This window comes from Rhinolophus ferrumequinum, chromosome 23 (assembly GCF_004115265.2).
Source record: "Rhinolophus ferrumequinum isolate MPI-CBG mRhiFer1 chromosome 23, mRhiFer1_v1.p, whole genome shotgun sequence".
NCBI lineage: Eukaryota > Metazoa > Chordata > Mammalia > Chiroptera > Rhinolophidae > Rhinolophus > Rhinolophus ferrumequinum.
The window spans coordinates 20,527,234-20,542,085 of record NC_046306.1 but is presented as its reverse complement, the minus strand read 5'-3'; the positions used below and the strand labels follow the sequence as shown (position 1 = coordinate 20,542,085).

The window sequence follows — 14,852 nt, the reverse complement described above, 5'->3', positions numbered from 1 at the left end:
GTGAAATAACTTGTGAGGAAGAAACAAAACCTAATCTTTTGTACACAAAGAGAAGAGTAGCCTAAATGTAACAGGCCTATGTGTCTTTAACTGTGTCACAGGAGAATAAGGTTATGTTATAAATCACCGCTCAGACCAAAAGTCACCAGAGATATCGTGGCAGCTGGCCTCGATTCTGTAATACGTAGGTTGGAATAATGAATTTTGAGAGCTTTTTCCTTTTCAACATAATTTTTCAACATTTAGAGAGTACATTATTTTACAATCAGAGAGGGGTACAACACGGGGGCTTCAACAATATTGGTCCTATTTATTTTTAATTAAGCTAGGTGGTAGGTACACCGTGTCTTTTATTATTCTTTACATTTTTTTGTGTTTAAAGATTCATAATAAAACTTCTATTTAAAAAAATTCTTATTTTAAACCCTGGTAGTTCTCTGCTCTGAGAAAGCCCCAGTAGGAAAGGTTGCAGGAAAGACAGGCAAGCAGGATTAGAGTGAAAATATCTTTTCATTTAATCTTATTCCACTTTGATGCCAACTAGAACCTTGATATTGACCAGAATAAAGAGGCACTTGACATTTCAGTCTGACCTTACAAGGACTTAAAATGACAAAGACTAATTTGAGCAGAATCTACAGCTTTCAGAAGTCGTTTTTGAAATTTTTACTTAATATCAAAGCAAAGTTTACAAATACTAGACACATTAAATTGGTAAAGTAGCCTAGTTAGGAGACAAAATAATAAACTATTGTTTCCTTGAAAAGAAGCCTTGTAAGGCTGTATAAATGATGACAAGTATATAATCTTTAATATTTGATCACCTGGTGGTCGGCTTGAAAATTCTGGCAGTTTAGGGCCTGAGTTGTCCAAGTTAATTCCTTGATCTCCAGGCAGTGGCTGCTGATCGGCCTCCTCCAAACCAGCTGGACGAGTATCTGGGGTGCTAAAAAAATAAGTTACACATTTGAGAGTAAGTTGTACAGCTCAAACATGAAACTAGCTTAACCTTTCTCCTATTTCTAAAGAACTAAAATCTGTTTGCATTATCAGTCTTACCATATTTACACCTCTCTAGTCTGATAAAATGTTCAATATTTGGTATAAAAATAATCTGGCAATTTCATTAAATTTTAAAATTAACTTAATCTAATAGCATGGCTATTTACTCAAAGTGCTTTCTACAAATTTCAGTTATAATGATTTTCATGTAATCATCCATCTTTTAGATGTTTTAAGACTTGACTATAGTTTGGACTATCAATATTATAAAGTACTTTTCCTGTGAAACCACATTATCACTGGTGTAGCTATATTAAATTCACCCAGAGTCCAGAATGTTCCTTTTTTGTGGATATTACAGTGGTGGCTCCAACAACTCGTAACACTTGGCAAGAAGTTGTAGGTTGGCTGGCAAAAATGGTATTCAGAACAAAGAAAGATGGAGTATACCAGAACAAAGCTAATTAATTTTGCTGCAGCGTGTTATTTGCAGACATCCCCATTGGCTTTGAAATGCTTTCATTTTTATCTGGGTATAGCTTAGAATCTTTAGTGGGGAAGAAATGAAGAAAACATTATCTACTAACACTCATATTTCCAAAGAGCCAGAGTGCTCACATCCCTCATTTTGTTTATAATCTTACTCTTAGCTGCACCTTTCTTTCCTACCTTTAGCTTCTCTTTACCTTGATCTTGATCACCCACTTAATAGAGAGTATTTCATCTCAATGTATTCTGTGTAGTTTCAGAAGCCTTACTTTTAATCCATTTTAAAAGACCCACCACATGGTCAATTTGTTCCTATGACTTCTCTCTCACTTCAAACTACAGGTCAGGATTCTATAATATTCTTTCTTTTCAAAGAATTGTATTGCCAAAAAAAACTCTCAGGTATCTTGTCCAGTCCCCTCATGTTATGGATGAGAAAACAAAGGCCCAGAGAGGTGTAAGAGACAGGCCCAAGATTCCACAGTGAGCTAATGGAAGAGCTGGGAGCAGGTGTCCTTCCTGTTAAACCTACTGTCTTCCTTTCCTAGGAGCAATGCTGTATAAGGAAGGCCCTTTTCACAATTTGGAGCCCAGAAAGTTAGCAATCTCCTTTAGGTCTGGTGAAGACAGCAAAAACTCATACTAACAGCAACTGATTAATCTTGTAATTTTACTCCTAGACTACTGGGAGGAATAAATATCACCACACAAAAAAATGTTATTCCCATAGGTTGATAGCAGTAAAGAATATAACTTAGAAAAAGATATTGGAAACATTAGATGATTAAAGGGCTTACTAAATCTGAATTCAGGGAAATATAGGTAGTTAATATACAATTATTGACTTTTAATTTATAAAATTCAAGCAGCAGCAAATGACTATGATATAATACTAGAATACAACCAAAGAAATACTGTGGTAGTTAGCAGTTGGTCTCATTTTGGACATTTAAGCTTGTTTAACTAAAGCGCCCCTATTATTTTCTATAGTTCTAGCAATTAATTTCAATTAACCCGTTTATCATTCATTAATCACTATTCCCTGCTAATAAACGTCTCTGAATTCCAGTTTTATAATTAAGGGCAGAAAATCCAGTTCAATCAATATTCTCTCTGAAAACATTTTATCAAAGCTAAAAACTCGACTTAAATGAACACTTAGCTTCAGGAAACGAAATATAAGTTAACTGCCCTTGCTGCTGAGATCTTGCAAAAGAACTCACGTGGAGAACCTTTACCAAAAGGGCAACTGATTTAAAAGGTACAATCATCTTAGCATGAGGTTTTGAGCTTCCAGGGATGATAATGAGCCTTTAAAGGAAAAGCACCTGTACGAAAAACCATTTCTATTTGAGAGACAGCAGTTTCAATTCCAAAACACATTTGGCCTCTCTGGTTCCCCAACAGCCATTATAAGCCTGAAATGCTTTGAGGAGTTGTAGTGTGGTAGCACTGGCTACTTTTCAGGCTCTGAGGTGCCACCACCCTACTGAGACTATAAACATAAGAAACATTTATCAGTCAATGGCAATGTCTGAGTCTTATTTGGACCCTTATTTGAACAAACTGTAAAAAAAAATTAATTGGGGAAATATGAACACTGTCTGGATACCTCAGAACATGAAGGAAGTGTTAGTTTTTCTAGGTGTGTTAATGGTATTTGTATGGTCTTAAAAAACTGTCCTTATTTTTCAGAGGTACATACTGAAATACTTAAACTGAATTTGCTGTAAAATAATCAAGAGGGTAATGGGGAGAGCACGGATGAAGGCAAGATAGGCTATTACCTGATAATTGCTAGGGGATTTCATTCTACTAATTTTATATATGTTTCAAGTTTTCTATTAAAAAAAGCTGTCTACATAGAAATAAATGAATGAAATTTGAGACAAAATTTATCACAACCTACTTTATATCTTGCTGACTATTTTTCTTCTTCCGAGGAGGTTTCTTCTTCTTCGGTTTATTTGCGTTGGTATTATTTTGCTTATTGTTTACCCCAAAATGGCCTGCAGAGATGTCACTCTGCAGTAAGTTGACCAACAACGGGCTTGTTAGTGTGACATCCTTATTGACCGGAAAGCCTGGATTCTGACCACAGGACATCTGATTTCCATTGGGTGCTCCACTGAAAGGTGCATTGAAAGGCATCCCATGGCCTGAGAAGTGGTTTCCCGCGGCACTGTTTCCCTGCATGGCCTGCACGTGGGGGGGGACCATGTTGGTTTGTTGCATGCTAACATCAGGCATCATTTGAGACAAGCTGACATCGTTATTTGCTGTAGTAGCAGGATCACCATGCTGCTGGGCCATGTGTGGGTTGGGCCCTGGTGTCCGCAAGACCTGCCCCTGAATCCCCATAACTTGAGAAGGACTATTGTTCACAGGCCCTTGCTGGGGCAGCAACTGTCCTGACATCTGTCCCGTAAACTGCACCATGTTTCCTTGCATGTTTGGAGTTGGTCCCCTCATTATCTGTGCTGGTCCCGGCATGACACTGGATTGGTTCTGAGTGTTAAACTGTTGCTTATTCCCCTGCATCTGATTGGTCATGATTTGCTCTATCATTGGGTTCTGCTGGAGCAAAACTTGCCCCTGAGGCCCGATCATCTGGTTATGCGGCGCCATCATTTGTGGGCCCTGCTGGGGAAGCATCTGCTTGGGTGGGGTCATCCTTTGGGGCGAGGGCCCAAGATTTTGGCTCTGAGGGTTCACCATCATCTGGCCCTGTGGCATAAGTGGGGCCCTTGAAAGGATCATAGGGTTCTGAGGGTTCAAGCTTCCTTGTTGCTGGACCATCTGACCCTGGGAGGGCACGATCTGCTGGTGCATGCTCATCAGCTGAGACGGCGGGCCCTGCTGGGGCTGGCCTTGCATGTTGCCCAGGTTCACCTGAGGAACCCCAGAACTACCAGCCTGCTGGTTGTTCATGTTGCCATGAATTCCCATGAGGCTGGTCTGCATCATATTTGGTGGCCCGTGGGACACCTGCATCTGGTTTTGAGGAGGACCAGCTCCTTGACCACCTTAAAGAAAAAAGAACACAGTTTCAGAAAGTAATACTATTATTTTATTGGTATTAAGATACTCAAATTACCTTAATTAGAAAAACACCCATCACCCATGTATCCACTGACCAACATAAACACATGTACTGTGTTTGACATACCTTCTGTGGGTTTTCTAAAATATGGAGATTTGACTGTGGGATAATTGTTACATTCTCAATAACCATACGATAGAGAAGGAGAACCTGTTTCTTTACTCACTGGTAACTTAAAATAACATTTCAAAGATCAATAAAGTTTACTTTCTTTCAGATTAACTAAAGAGCAAGGCAGCATCTCACTGTTTAAAAATGACTTGTATCTACCTTAAAATGAAAAAAATTAATGAAAAGCACTGTAGGCTAGTGAAATAAATTCTGCTTTAGATGAGTCAAGGAAACAAAGAACGTGATGCATCTTGTTAGGAAAACCTCAACAGTGCTGAGAAGATATTTAAAAATGTTTCTTGGGCAACTAATAATGACTCTCAAAGGTTATATGTGTGATATCTGGATGCTGTACTTAAAAGAACACCGAGGGGCCGGTCTGGTGGCTCAGGCGGTTAGAGCTCCATGCTCCTAACTCCGAAGGCTGCTGGTTCGATTCCCACATGGGCCAGTGGGCTCTCAACCACAAAGTTGCCAGTTCAATTCCTCAAGTCCCGCAAGGGATGGTGGGCTCCGCCCCCTGCAACTAAGATTGAACACGGCACCTTGAGCTGAGCTGCCGCTGAGCTCCCGGATGGCTCAGTAGGTTGGAGTGCATCCTCTCAACCACAAGGTTGCCGGTTCGACTCCCACAAGGGATGGTGGGCTGTGCCCCCTGCAACTAGCAACGGCAACTGGACCTGGAGCTGAGCTGCGCCCGACACAACTAAGACTGAAAGGACAACAACTCAACTTGGAAAAACAGGCCTGGAAGTATACACTGTTCCCCAATAAAGTCCTGTTCCCCTTCCCCAATAAAATCTTTAAAAAAAAGAAAAGAACACCGAATACTTCCTAAGGACAGGTCTCCTCTGCCTCAATGTGGTAAATATTATTTAATCCTTATCTGAAAGCTGAGCCTCTGGCAGGAGTCAACTGACTGATGACCTAGAAGCTGCAGATAGAGGATAGTTAACAAGGGATATTAAAACTTCAGTGACCCTTCTCTGTGGCAGTCCCTGGTGGATCTCATGGGACATGTTCTATTCTTCTCAGTTATTTCTAATGTAGACAAAGGACACTGCCTGGCTTGCGACAGTGTTTACTTATTTTGGGTCTTTGGGATTTTCCTATAGCTACTTTCATTCTCTCTCCCTTTTTACTGAATAACCTTCTAGCTCATTTTATCTCCCTTTCATTTTTCACTTTTAAATGGGAACTAGAAAGTGGCAGCCACAACAAAATTATGAGGCCAGTCCATGCTCCAGCCAGAGAGGCAGGGGACAAACTGTCCCTTGTTCACACTATCCAGAGTTTTCTTGAAACTCAAGGAAGATTTTCTAAATCAGTCTTACAAACTCTTAACTTGAACTCCATGCTCAGTGTACATACTATATACATTGAATATGCCAGTGTATATTCATTCAATTAATAATTATTTATTGAGTACTTATATGTACGAGGCACTTTTGATGCTGAGGTAATATCAATAAACAAGATAGATCAAATCCTTGACCTCTTGGACCTCTAGTTGGCAAGAGACAATAACAAATAGGCAAGTAAGTATTTTTACAGGAAGAAGTAAAAGCTAACAAGATAAATAAAGTACGTAAGAGAATAGAAAATAACAGGAAGAATAGGCATATCTTAGATGGGACAAAAGAGGAAATGAAAACAACATATGCATGTGGAAGCCACCATATAAAAATACAAAATAGTAGTGTTTGTGTGGAGGAATTACGAATGATTTTACCACTGTTTTAAAACATAAATTTACATAGCTTAGGAATGCAGTTTTGCACTAGCCGATAGAGAAAGGCAAACAATTTGCCCTACCCTTCTTTTACCCTTTAAGAGGTAGCATGAACTGTGTAAGTTAGGACTTTTCTCATTCCTTAGTGATTTACAATTAAAACTAGAATCATAGAAGTAAATTAACTCCAAGCGGGGATGGGAATTCAGAAAATACTTGGCTTACCTCAGTCCTAACTGCCTGAATGAGAAAGGGTAACAGGATTAGTCATGTGGTACCCAAGCCACCAGAAACACGAAGTCTGGGCTTACACAATACTGCTTTACAAATACTTTTCAGCCATTCTACTCCACCCTATTTCTCCTCCGAAAGTTCTTATATACAATACACTGTTGACATTAAATCTGTACTGACTGAAGTCTGGTCTTCAAACACCACAGTGTAAACCAGAATTCAGACACTCAGCATAAATAAAGCTATATGTACTATACAGAGATTTTTAAGGTTGCAGTTGTCCAAAATGCCATGTGCCTCCATGCTTTTGTACCTACAGTTTTCTCTACCACAAACACCTTTTACTAACTCAGGGACAGGCAAACAATGGCCCATGGGCCCAGCCAGGACCACTGCCAGTTTGTAAGTAAACAGTGTTTGCAAAACTGCCATGCTCATTCATTTATATATTGTCTCTGCTACTTTTGCACTACAGCAGAATTAAAGTAGTTGCAAAGCCTGAAATATTTACTATCTGGTCCTCTTCAGGAAAAAAAAATTGCTGACCCCTGCTCTAACTCAAGTTTCATCTCCTTGCCTTAGGTATTTCTAGGTTCTTGAGACATTTTACCTATTTTCGATATACTCATATCTATTACTGCCTTGAAAGAATAATTTGTATTTATGGGTTTGAAATTAAGGGGAGGGACCAGGATTTATGGTTACCCTTGTTGCTTATCACAGTATCTACCGCACAATACTCATTAAATGCTTGCTGAATAAATCACAGAAAACAAACCTGCATGCTGGACATTTTGATTTGCTTGCAGCTGAGGGGCTCCTGAATTCCCAGGGGTGGCGGTTGTGGTCGAAGGCACCTGACCTTGCATAAAGTTCGGATTGGCCTGTCCTGCTGAGAAGCCAGGTGGGAGGCGTTTAGGCATTCCTTAATAGAAAACAACGAGTAAGGCAGTTACCTAGCAAATTTATACTCTTGCTTAGATGTGGAATGAATAAGGAAGGATGAGCTGCATGAAGCCTCCACTGGCTTAGCTCTCTGTCACACTGGTAGGATCTTTAATAAGGTTGGGAAAGATGGTTAAAAAAATCAACACAATCTCTTACATGAGCATTGTCAAAATGAAAAATAAATACTGAAAAATTTACACTTAGAACATGCCAAGGAGAAGATGGCAATCTGCTCCCTAAGTGTGATCTGAGGCCACGTCACAGCAGGGTGTAGAGCTCACTTTCCTCTGTAATACAGCGGACCCCAAATTTTACATACTTTAACACAGGTACCAATGGAATACACTAAATTCCCTCATATTACCGACAAATTGGTAAGAAATACTATAAAACAAAAAGCTGGTTGGGTCCTGATATTAAGCATAGATAGGTGGGTGTTTTTTTTCCATTGAGGGAAATGGATGACAATCTCCTTTGCAGAAAATTTCCCCCCAGTATCGTGCTTGTCTCCTTGGAAGAGACAGGAGATTAGAAACAATTCATAGGAGCTTCAAAGTGAGGCTATATAAAATTTATCATTACATCTTCCCCTCACAAAGTTTGCTGCAATTCTGACAGCTATGGTACCAAAAGCCATCCTCTGATGGAATCTCACTAAAGTATTACTTCCTTTTCTAGGAAGGTTTAATTTCAGAAAACGAATCTGTAATAAGGAGACTCAGAACCCACTCAGTTTACAACGTAGGCCTGGATGTGGCCAGATCACCTAGGTGAGCACATTATCTGCTCTATGAAAGCATCAAGACCTAAAGCTCACTTAAATTTTTTTGTATTAGTCCATTTTTTTTTTAAGGGCCAAATTTTCAATGTCCTGAAACACACTTTGTAGACAAATATGCATTTGTCCTTTCTTTAGCAGCGACAAGTCCCCATTTACATGCTTCCGTTGTAATTAAATCAGTAATCACATTTGCAGGAGGGACTACTCAGCTTCCACTGATCCAGGACTAGAGGCCAAGAACAGGGAAGTTTGGAGCTGAAACATTCTTGCATTTCTAAAAACTTCTTAGGATTCAAATATTAAAGCCTGCATGTCAGTAAAATTAATTACAAGAGAGTGAAAAGACTGATGAGCAACTTAATTTCACCAGAAACCATGGGAACATGCCTTTGCTATGTTGCACTAAAGATGCAAGGGTTTTTTTCTGGGTAGGCAATGGGTGTCTTTTGGTGGGGGGTGTGTTTATCAGATGACAGCATTACTGACACTCTTTACACCTGACTGAAAAGCTCCAAGCACATTCATGTGCACTAGATCAATGATTAATAAGAATAAATAATAAACATGGAGATGAATAAGTTTTACTGTAATCGTTTTACCTCTCACACATTAAGCTCCATTGCTTTTTCTTCATACAAGAGGCACCTTACAAAATAAATAAATAAATCTCCTTTAGGTATAACTGGTGGAATTCCCTCTCTAAGGAGCAGGCATTGGCATTATAAAACTATAAAAGTCAATGATTTCTGAACTTACTCCCCTTTAATACTTTAATCAAATTTAACAAATACCATGCTATTTTACTAGGATTATCAAAACTGAAAACTTGAAGGGCCTTTTCCCCAATAAAACCCTGTACTTATCTTTTCATTTTTGCTCTATTGCATAATCTTAGTTTTTTCAACAGCTGAGCAGTTTAGGTTGTTAATAAAATGCATGTTTCTTCTGGACATTTTAATTTACTAGTACAAGATCAGACAAAAATAATTTGAAAAACAAAATGAGCATCTCTATATTGAATTTTACCTGCGTTTTTATCCAGAGGGCTAGCTTAAATGTAACCAGTAAGATACTGTATAAATGTATCAAGTTAATAATTTATCAAGTTTAGTAATTTATATCAAATGTCATCACTATATCCACAAAACCAAATAATTACATCCTTATTTCACTCCCTCCATTAAATTTAAAAATTGAAGTTCTACTAAGATCTATCTCCAGTAAATTTACCAACACAAATAGCTTCAGTGTTCCTCACCTCCTAGGCCTGGATGTAAACTCTGTGGCCCCTGGTTTGGTGGTTGCTGCTGCATCACCATGAAGTTAGGTGGCCCGTTTCCCTGTTGAACCATAGGATTCCGACCTGGAGAGCTGACGGGCTGCTGAAATCCCTGGGGAAGTGGGTTATTTTGAGGTGGCCTTGGTCCCATCTGCTGCTGAGTTTGGTTAACCGTTGGGGAAGATGCAGGGGATCCCTGCTGGAAGGAGGAGGGTGAGGAGGCAGGAGACTTGTTGGTGAGGTGGGGCTGCTGCAGGGGGGTTGGAACCCTGGAGGGCCCTCCCTGCAAGCTCTTCATCTGAGGAGCTGTGAACTGGCCTGGGTTGCTCATCTGAGGAAAGTTTGTATGGGCTTGTGAGGCTTGCTGGCTGCCAAAGGGATATGGAGGGGGAGGGTGGGAAGGTGTCTGTACCGTGGCTAAGGATGGTCTTGCCTGGAGTTGCTGTTGCATTGGGCCAGGCAAGGGAGCCTTCTTCCACCCTTGGTTTGCAGTCATTGTGCCCAGAGAAGCCTGGGCTGGAGGAGGCTGAAGGGCTCCGGAAGGCAGCTGGTTCCAGCCTGGAGGAACAGGCACCTGAGTTGGGGCAGTAAACTGGGGTCGAATTCCCTGTGGCTGTTGCTGCTGATGTTGCTGTGGGGGTCTTGCCTGCAACTGTTGCTGCTGCTGCTGCTGCTGTTGATGCTGCTGCTGCAGCTGGGGAAAATTAGCGGGGTTCATTTGTCTATTCACAGGGACAGGCTGCATTGGGTGGTGTGGGGGAGCTAAAGATCCTGAGGGATGACTTTGTTGCTGTATATGGAGCCCAGAGAGGAGTGGATCCATTGCATCTGTTTAAAGACAGTAAACAAGGTCATGATTTACTTATTGCAACCTAGATCCTAGAGCAGTAGTACTCTTGGTGATTCTGCAAATATAGAGTAAAATCCACTGGTCCATTCAATGAAATGTTTATGAGCATCTTCTATATGCAAAGCAATGTACCAAGATGACAGAAAGATAAATCTTGTCTAAAAAGAGTCTATGATTCAAAACTGGATATAAGAGCCAAAAAAAATATGGTATTTTCGAAAAACTCACAGACATAGAAAATAGTTTAGGGGTTACCAGATGGCATGGGTAGATAGGAGCTCTAGAAGAGGGTAAACGGGGTCTAATATATGGTGATGGAAAGAGAACTGACTCTGGGTGGTGAACATACAATGTGAGACATAGATAATGTATTACAGAACTGTACACCTGAAATCTATATAACTTTACTAACAATTGTCACCCCAATAAACTTTAATTTAAAAAAAAGAAAGAAAACAACAACACAAAACAGAGTCAGTTAGGTTTGGGAAACACTGGACCTAATGACTTTTGACAGGTTTCTTCACCATAAAACTTCTCCAATATGTTAATTTTGAATCTCCAGGAGGGAGGGTAAAGTATGATGCATTTACCAAATTTACTTCACCATTTAGAACTCTGTCATGGAGTATCTTGCAAGATTTAGCAGACCAAGGAATGCATTTTTAGGAATGTTGCGGTATAACTGGTAAGAGAATAATGAGAAATTCTGAGAAGGAAATGATGACTTTTAGCTTAAAGAAAAATAGGGCAGATTTTAAAGAAGGTAGCATTTAAGCTGGGCAATTAGGAATTGCATCAGAGGCAGCTAAATTTTGTAATAATCTGTGCAGGGAGTTCCAGCCTCTTTGATTCTAAAAAAACTGGAAGTCTTTACCTGACTGAGAAGCAGGACGAGGAGTTCTGGGCTGTAGCTCTGAATTGGGGCCTTGTGCCATCATGGAAGATGACACATTTCCACCCTCGGGTATCATAACAGTGGCAGGGCTGGTCATTCTTATTAATCCTAAAGGAAAAAAAAAAATCCCTAGAATAGAGTACTGAAATTGGCACAATGTTTGTTTTTAAAGAACTATTTCAAGAATATAAAAAAGTATGGAAAATTTCTGTACCATTGTCTACCTTGTATATACCCAAGCATCTGCCCTATCTCCGTCAGATACTTATGTATATACATCAGAAGCCCCCTACTCCTTCCCTGTCTCATTCCATTCCCTTCTTAGAATTGGGGTTAACAGTTCCATCCATGTTTTAGTTATCTTTTCCACATATGTAGGTAAACTACATTGCATTTTCTAAATGTTCTTACTCTTTATAAAAGTGGCACCACGCTGTATGTATTCTTCAGTTTCCTTTTTCACTTAGTATTTTGGGGGATCTATCCATCTTGACTGCTATAATAGTGCTCCATTTTATGGAACCCACACATCATTCTCCTGTTGATGAATATTACGTCCCTCCGTCCCTGCCCCACCATAACTTTTCATTCTTAGAATTTTGCAATGTCATGTGTTCTTGTGGACATGTGACAGTGTCTTTAGACTACATAACTGCTAGGTGTTGAAGTATAAACATCTTCAGTTTTACTGGATATTGGTAAACTGCCCTCAAAAGTGGTTATACCAATTTATACTGCAATGAGCAGTTTCAGAACTCCTCTAGATAACTTTCTAATTTCTGATACTGTCAGACTTTTTAGGATTTTAGCATCTATGTTCATAAGTAAAAATTGCCTATAATTATCCCCTCTTTCTGTCCCACTTTAATTTTGGCATAAAGATTAAAATAACTTCAAAATAAGCTGGAAAGCATCTTTTCCTCTTTTTCTATGCTCTGGAAGAATACATACATCTGTTCTTTAAATACTTAGTAAAACTTACCTGTAAAATCAGCTGGGCCTATGGGTTGTACTAATTGATTTATAGGCAGGCAGATTTTTAATTATTTTAATTTCTTAAGTAGTTATACATTTTCAAGTTTTCTGTCTTATTAAGTCAGTTTTAGCTAAATTATATTTTAACCAAAGAAAATTGATAATTTGTCAACACTTTAAAATTTATTAGCATAAAGTTATTTATGGGAGATACCCTTTTTTCCATTCTTTTTAAAAATTAAAATATAATTCACTTACTTTAAAATACACTCTTTTAAAGTGTACATTTTTCCCCCATTCTTTTCATTGCCTGTGTGCTTCTCTTGTTTCTCTTTGTTTTTACCAGGTTCATCAATTTTGGTTATCTTTTCAAAGAAACAGCTTTGTTTTTTGTTTTTAATTTTCATAGGGGAACAGTGTGTCTTTCCAGGACCCATCAGCTCCATGTCAAGTCGTTGTTTTCAATCTAGCTGTGGAGGGCGCAGCTCACTGGCCCATGTGGAAATCGAACCGGCAACACTGGTGTTATGAGCACTGCTCTCTGACCAACTGAGCCAACTGGCTGCCCCTCAAAAAAACATCTTTTGGTTTTGCTGCTTCATTCTACTGGCTTTTAAAAATTCATACTTAACTTATCTTTGCTCTTATCTTTATTATTTCCTTCCGCCGAAATTACTACTCTGTTTTTTTTCTCTTAAGTGTTTTCTTTAAGTCTTTTCTCTTAATTCTTAAATCAGACATATAGTTTAATTTTCAGTTGATGTTCTGCTTTAACATAAGTATCCGAAGGCTTCAATTTTCTTCTAAATGCTGTATTGGCCATAAATTTTGCTATGTGCTAGTCTCATTCCATTCTAATTATTTTCTGTTCCTCATGATTGATTTTTTAAAAATCATTGGGTATTTAGCATGTATTTTTTAATTTCTAAAAATGTGGAATATCTTAGCTTTCTCTTTTTTTTGGTCACTGACTTGACTTATTGCACTATGGGTCAAAGAACATGATTTATGTGATATCAATATTTGGTATTTACTGAAACTTGCTTTTGGAATAATACATGGTCAGTTTATATAAATGTTCCATTTATGCTTGAAAAGATTAAGAATCATTGAATTAGTGCAGCTCTATATAATTTTGTCCATTTTGCCTCACATATTTTGAGGCTAAGTTATTAAGAACATAAAAGTTTAATTATTCTTCCTGGTGAATTATTCCTTTAACATCATACAGTGGCCCTATTTATCCTCTGTAAAGCCTTTTATCTTAAAGCCTGTTTTATCTGATAAAAAGTTATAACCCCTTTTCTTGGTTAATATTCACTTAGATTATTTTTTTTTCTATGCTTTAACTATGTACTGAGTCCTTGTAGTTTGTTTTCTGTAAAGTGCACACAGCTAAATCTGATTTTATTACTGAATTTGATTAATTACTTTTTATCAGTGCTCATTTGCCTTTATTGTTAATTACTGGTATATTGTGGTTTATCATTTTATGATACCACTAGTTTTTACCCGTTTTTTTCTATGCTGTTTTCCTATTTTTCCTGAATTTTATTGGATTGATTTTTTTCATTATGCCCTTCCCTATTACCCCTCCACTAGTAGTTTGGAAGTTACACATTCTATTTCTATTATTTTAGTGATATCTTTAAAATGTCAACAGACATCTGATTTAAAGTCTAAAGATAATATATATCATCATTATACTAAATAAGTCAATGCTTATTTAGAAATATTTACCCATGTTTACCAATTATTTAGCTCACCATTCCTTCTTAGCTCTTATTTCTTCCATCTTAGGTTCAATTTCCTTCTTCCTGAAGTACATCCTTGAGCAGTTCAATTAGCAAGGGTCTGTTAATGGTAAATTCTCTTAGTCTCTTTGAAAAGGTCTTTATTTCACACGACTCGATAGTACAGCTCGGTTTAAAATTCTAGGCTGTCAATAATTTTCTCATCACTTTGAAAATGTTATTCTAATGTTTTCTGGCTTCCTTTCAGTGCTGCTGTTGAGAAGTTAGCTAAGGGTCTGATAATCTTTCCTTTGCAAATAACTGGTAATTTATGTTGAATTGCTTTTAATATTCTATTTGTTTTTCATGTTCTGCAGTTTTACAGTTTTGTGTCCAGATGTTGATTTATTTTTATTTGTAGTGCTCAGGATTACTGGGCTTCTGAATCTGAGGACTCATTTCTTTCAGCAATTCTGGAAAAATTTCAGCCATTCTCTTTGACTACTGACCCTCCTCAATTTCTTTATCTTCTTCTGGAGCTCTTTTCAGACTTATGTTAAACTTTTTCATTTTATCCTTCATGTTTCTTATTTCCACCTCCTTATTTTTTCTCTGCTGCATTCTGGGTAATTTCTTCAAGTTTACCTTCCATTTCAGCTACATCTAATTTGCTGAGTAAGTTATTTGCTTCAATAAGTTTTAAATTTCTGTAAGTTG

The 14,852-nt window shown here is 38.2% G+C and overlaps 1 protein-coding gene across 10 annotated transcripts in view; it reads right to left on the bottom strand.

Moving 5' to 3' along the window:
- The window catches only part of NCOA6 (nuclear receptor coactivator 6), an 87,670-nt gene that overhangs the window by 24,404 nt on the left and 48,414 nt on the right, over nt 1-14,852 (bottom strand). For 5 of the 10 annotated variants that reach the window (XM_033094433.1, XM_033094432.1, XM_033094436.1 and 2 more), the window contains 5 exons: nt 11,407-11,535; nt 9,659-10,507; nt 7,450-7,596; nt 3,401-4,517; nt 825-946 (listed from right to left, as the gene is read on the bottom strand). In XM_033094433.1, coding sequence (XP_032950324.1) covers nt 825-946; nt 3,401-4,517; nt 7,450-7,596; nt 9,659-10,507; nt 11,407-11,535 — 2,364 coding nt within the window. The remainder of the gene's footprint in view (nt 1-824; nt 947-3,400; nt 4,518-7,449; nt 7,597-9,658; nt 10,508-11,406; nt 11,536-14,852) is intronic. The other 5 variants (XM_033094439.1, XM_033094440.1, XM_033094441.1 and 2 more) reach the window with 5 other exon arrangements.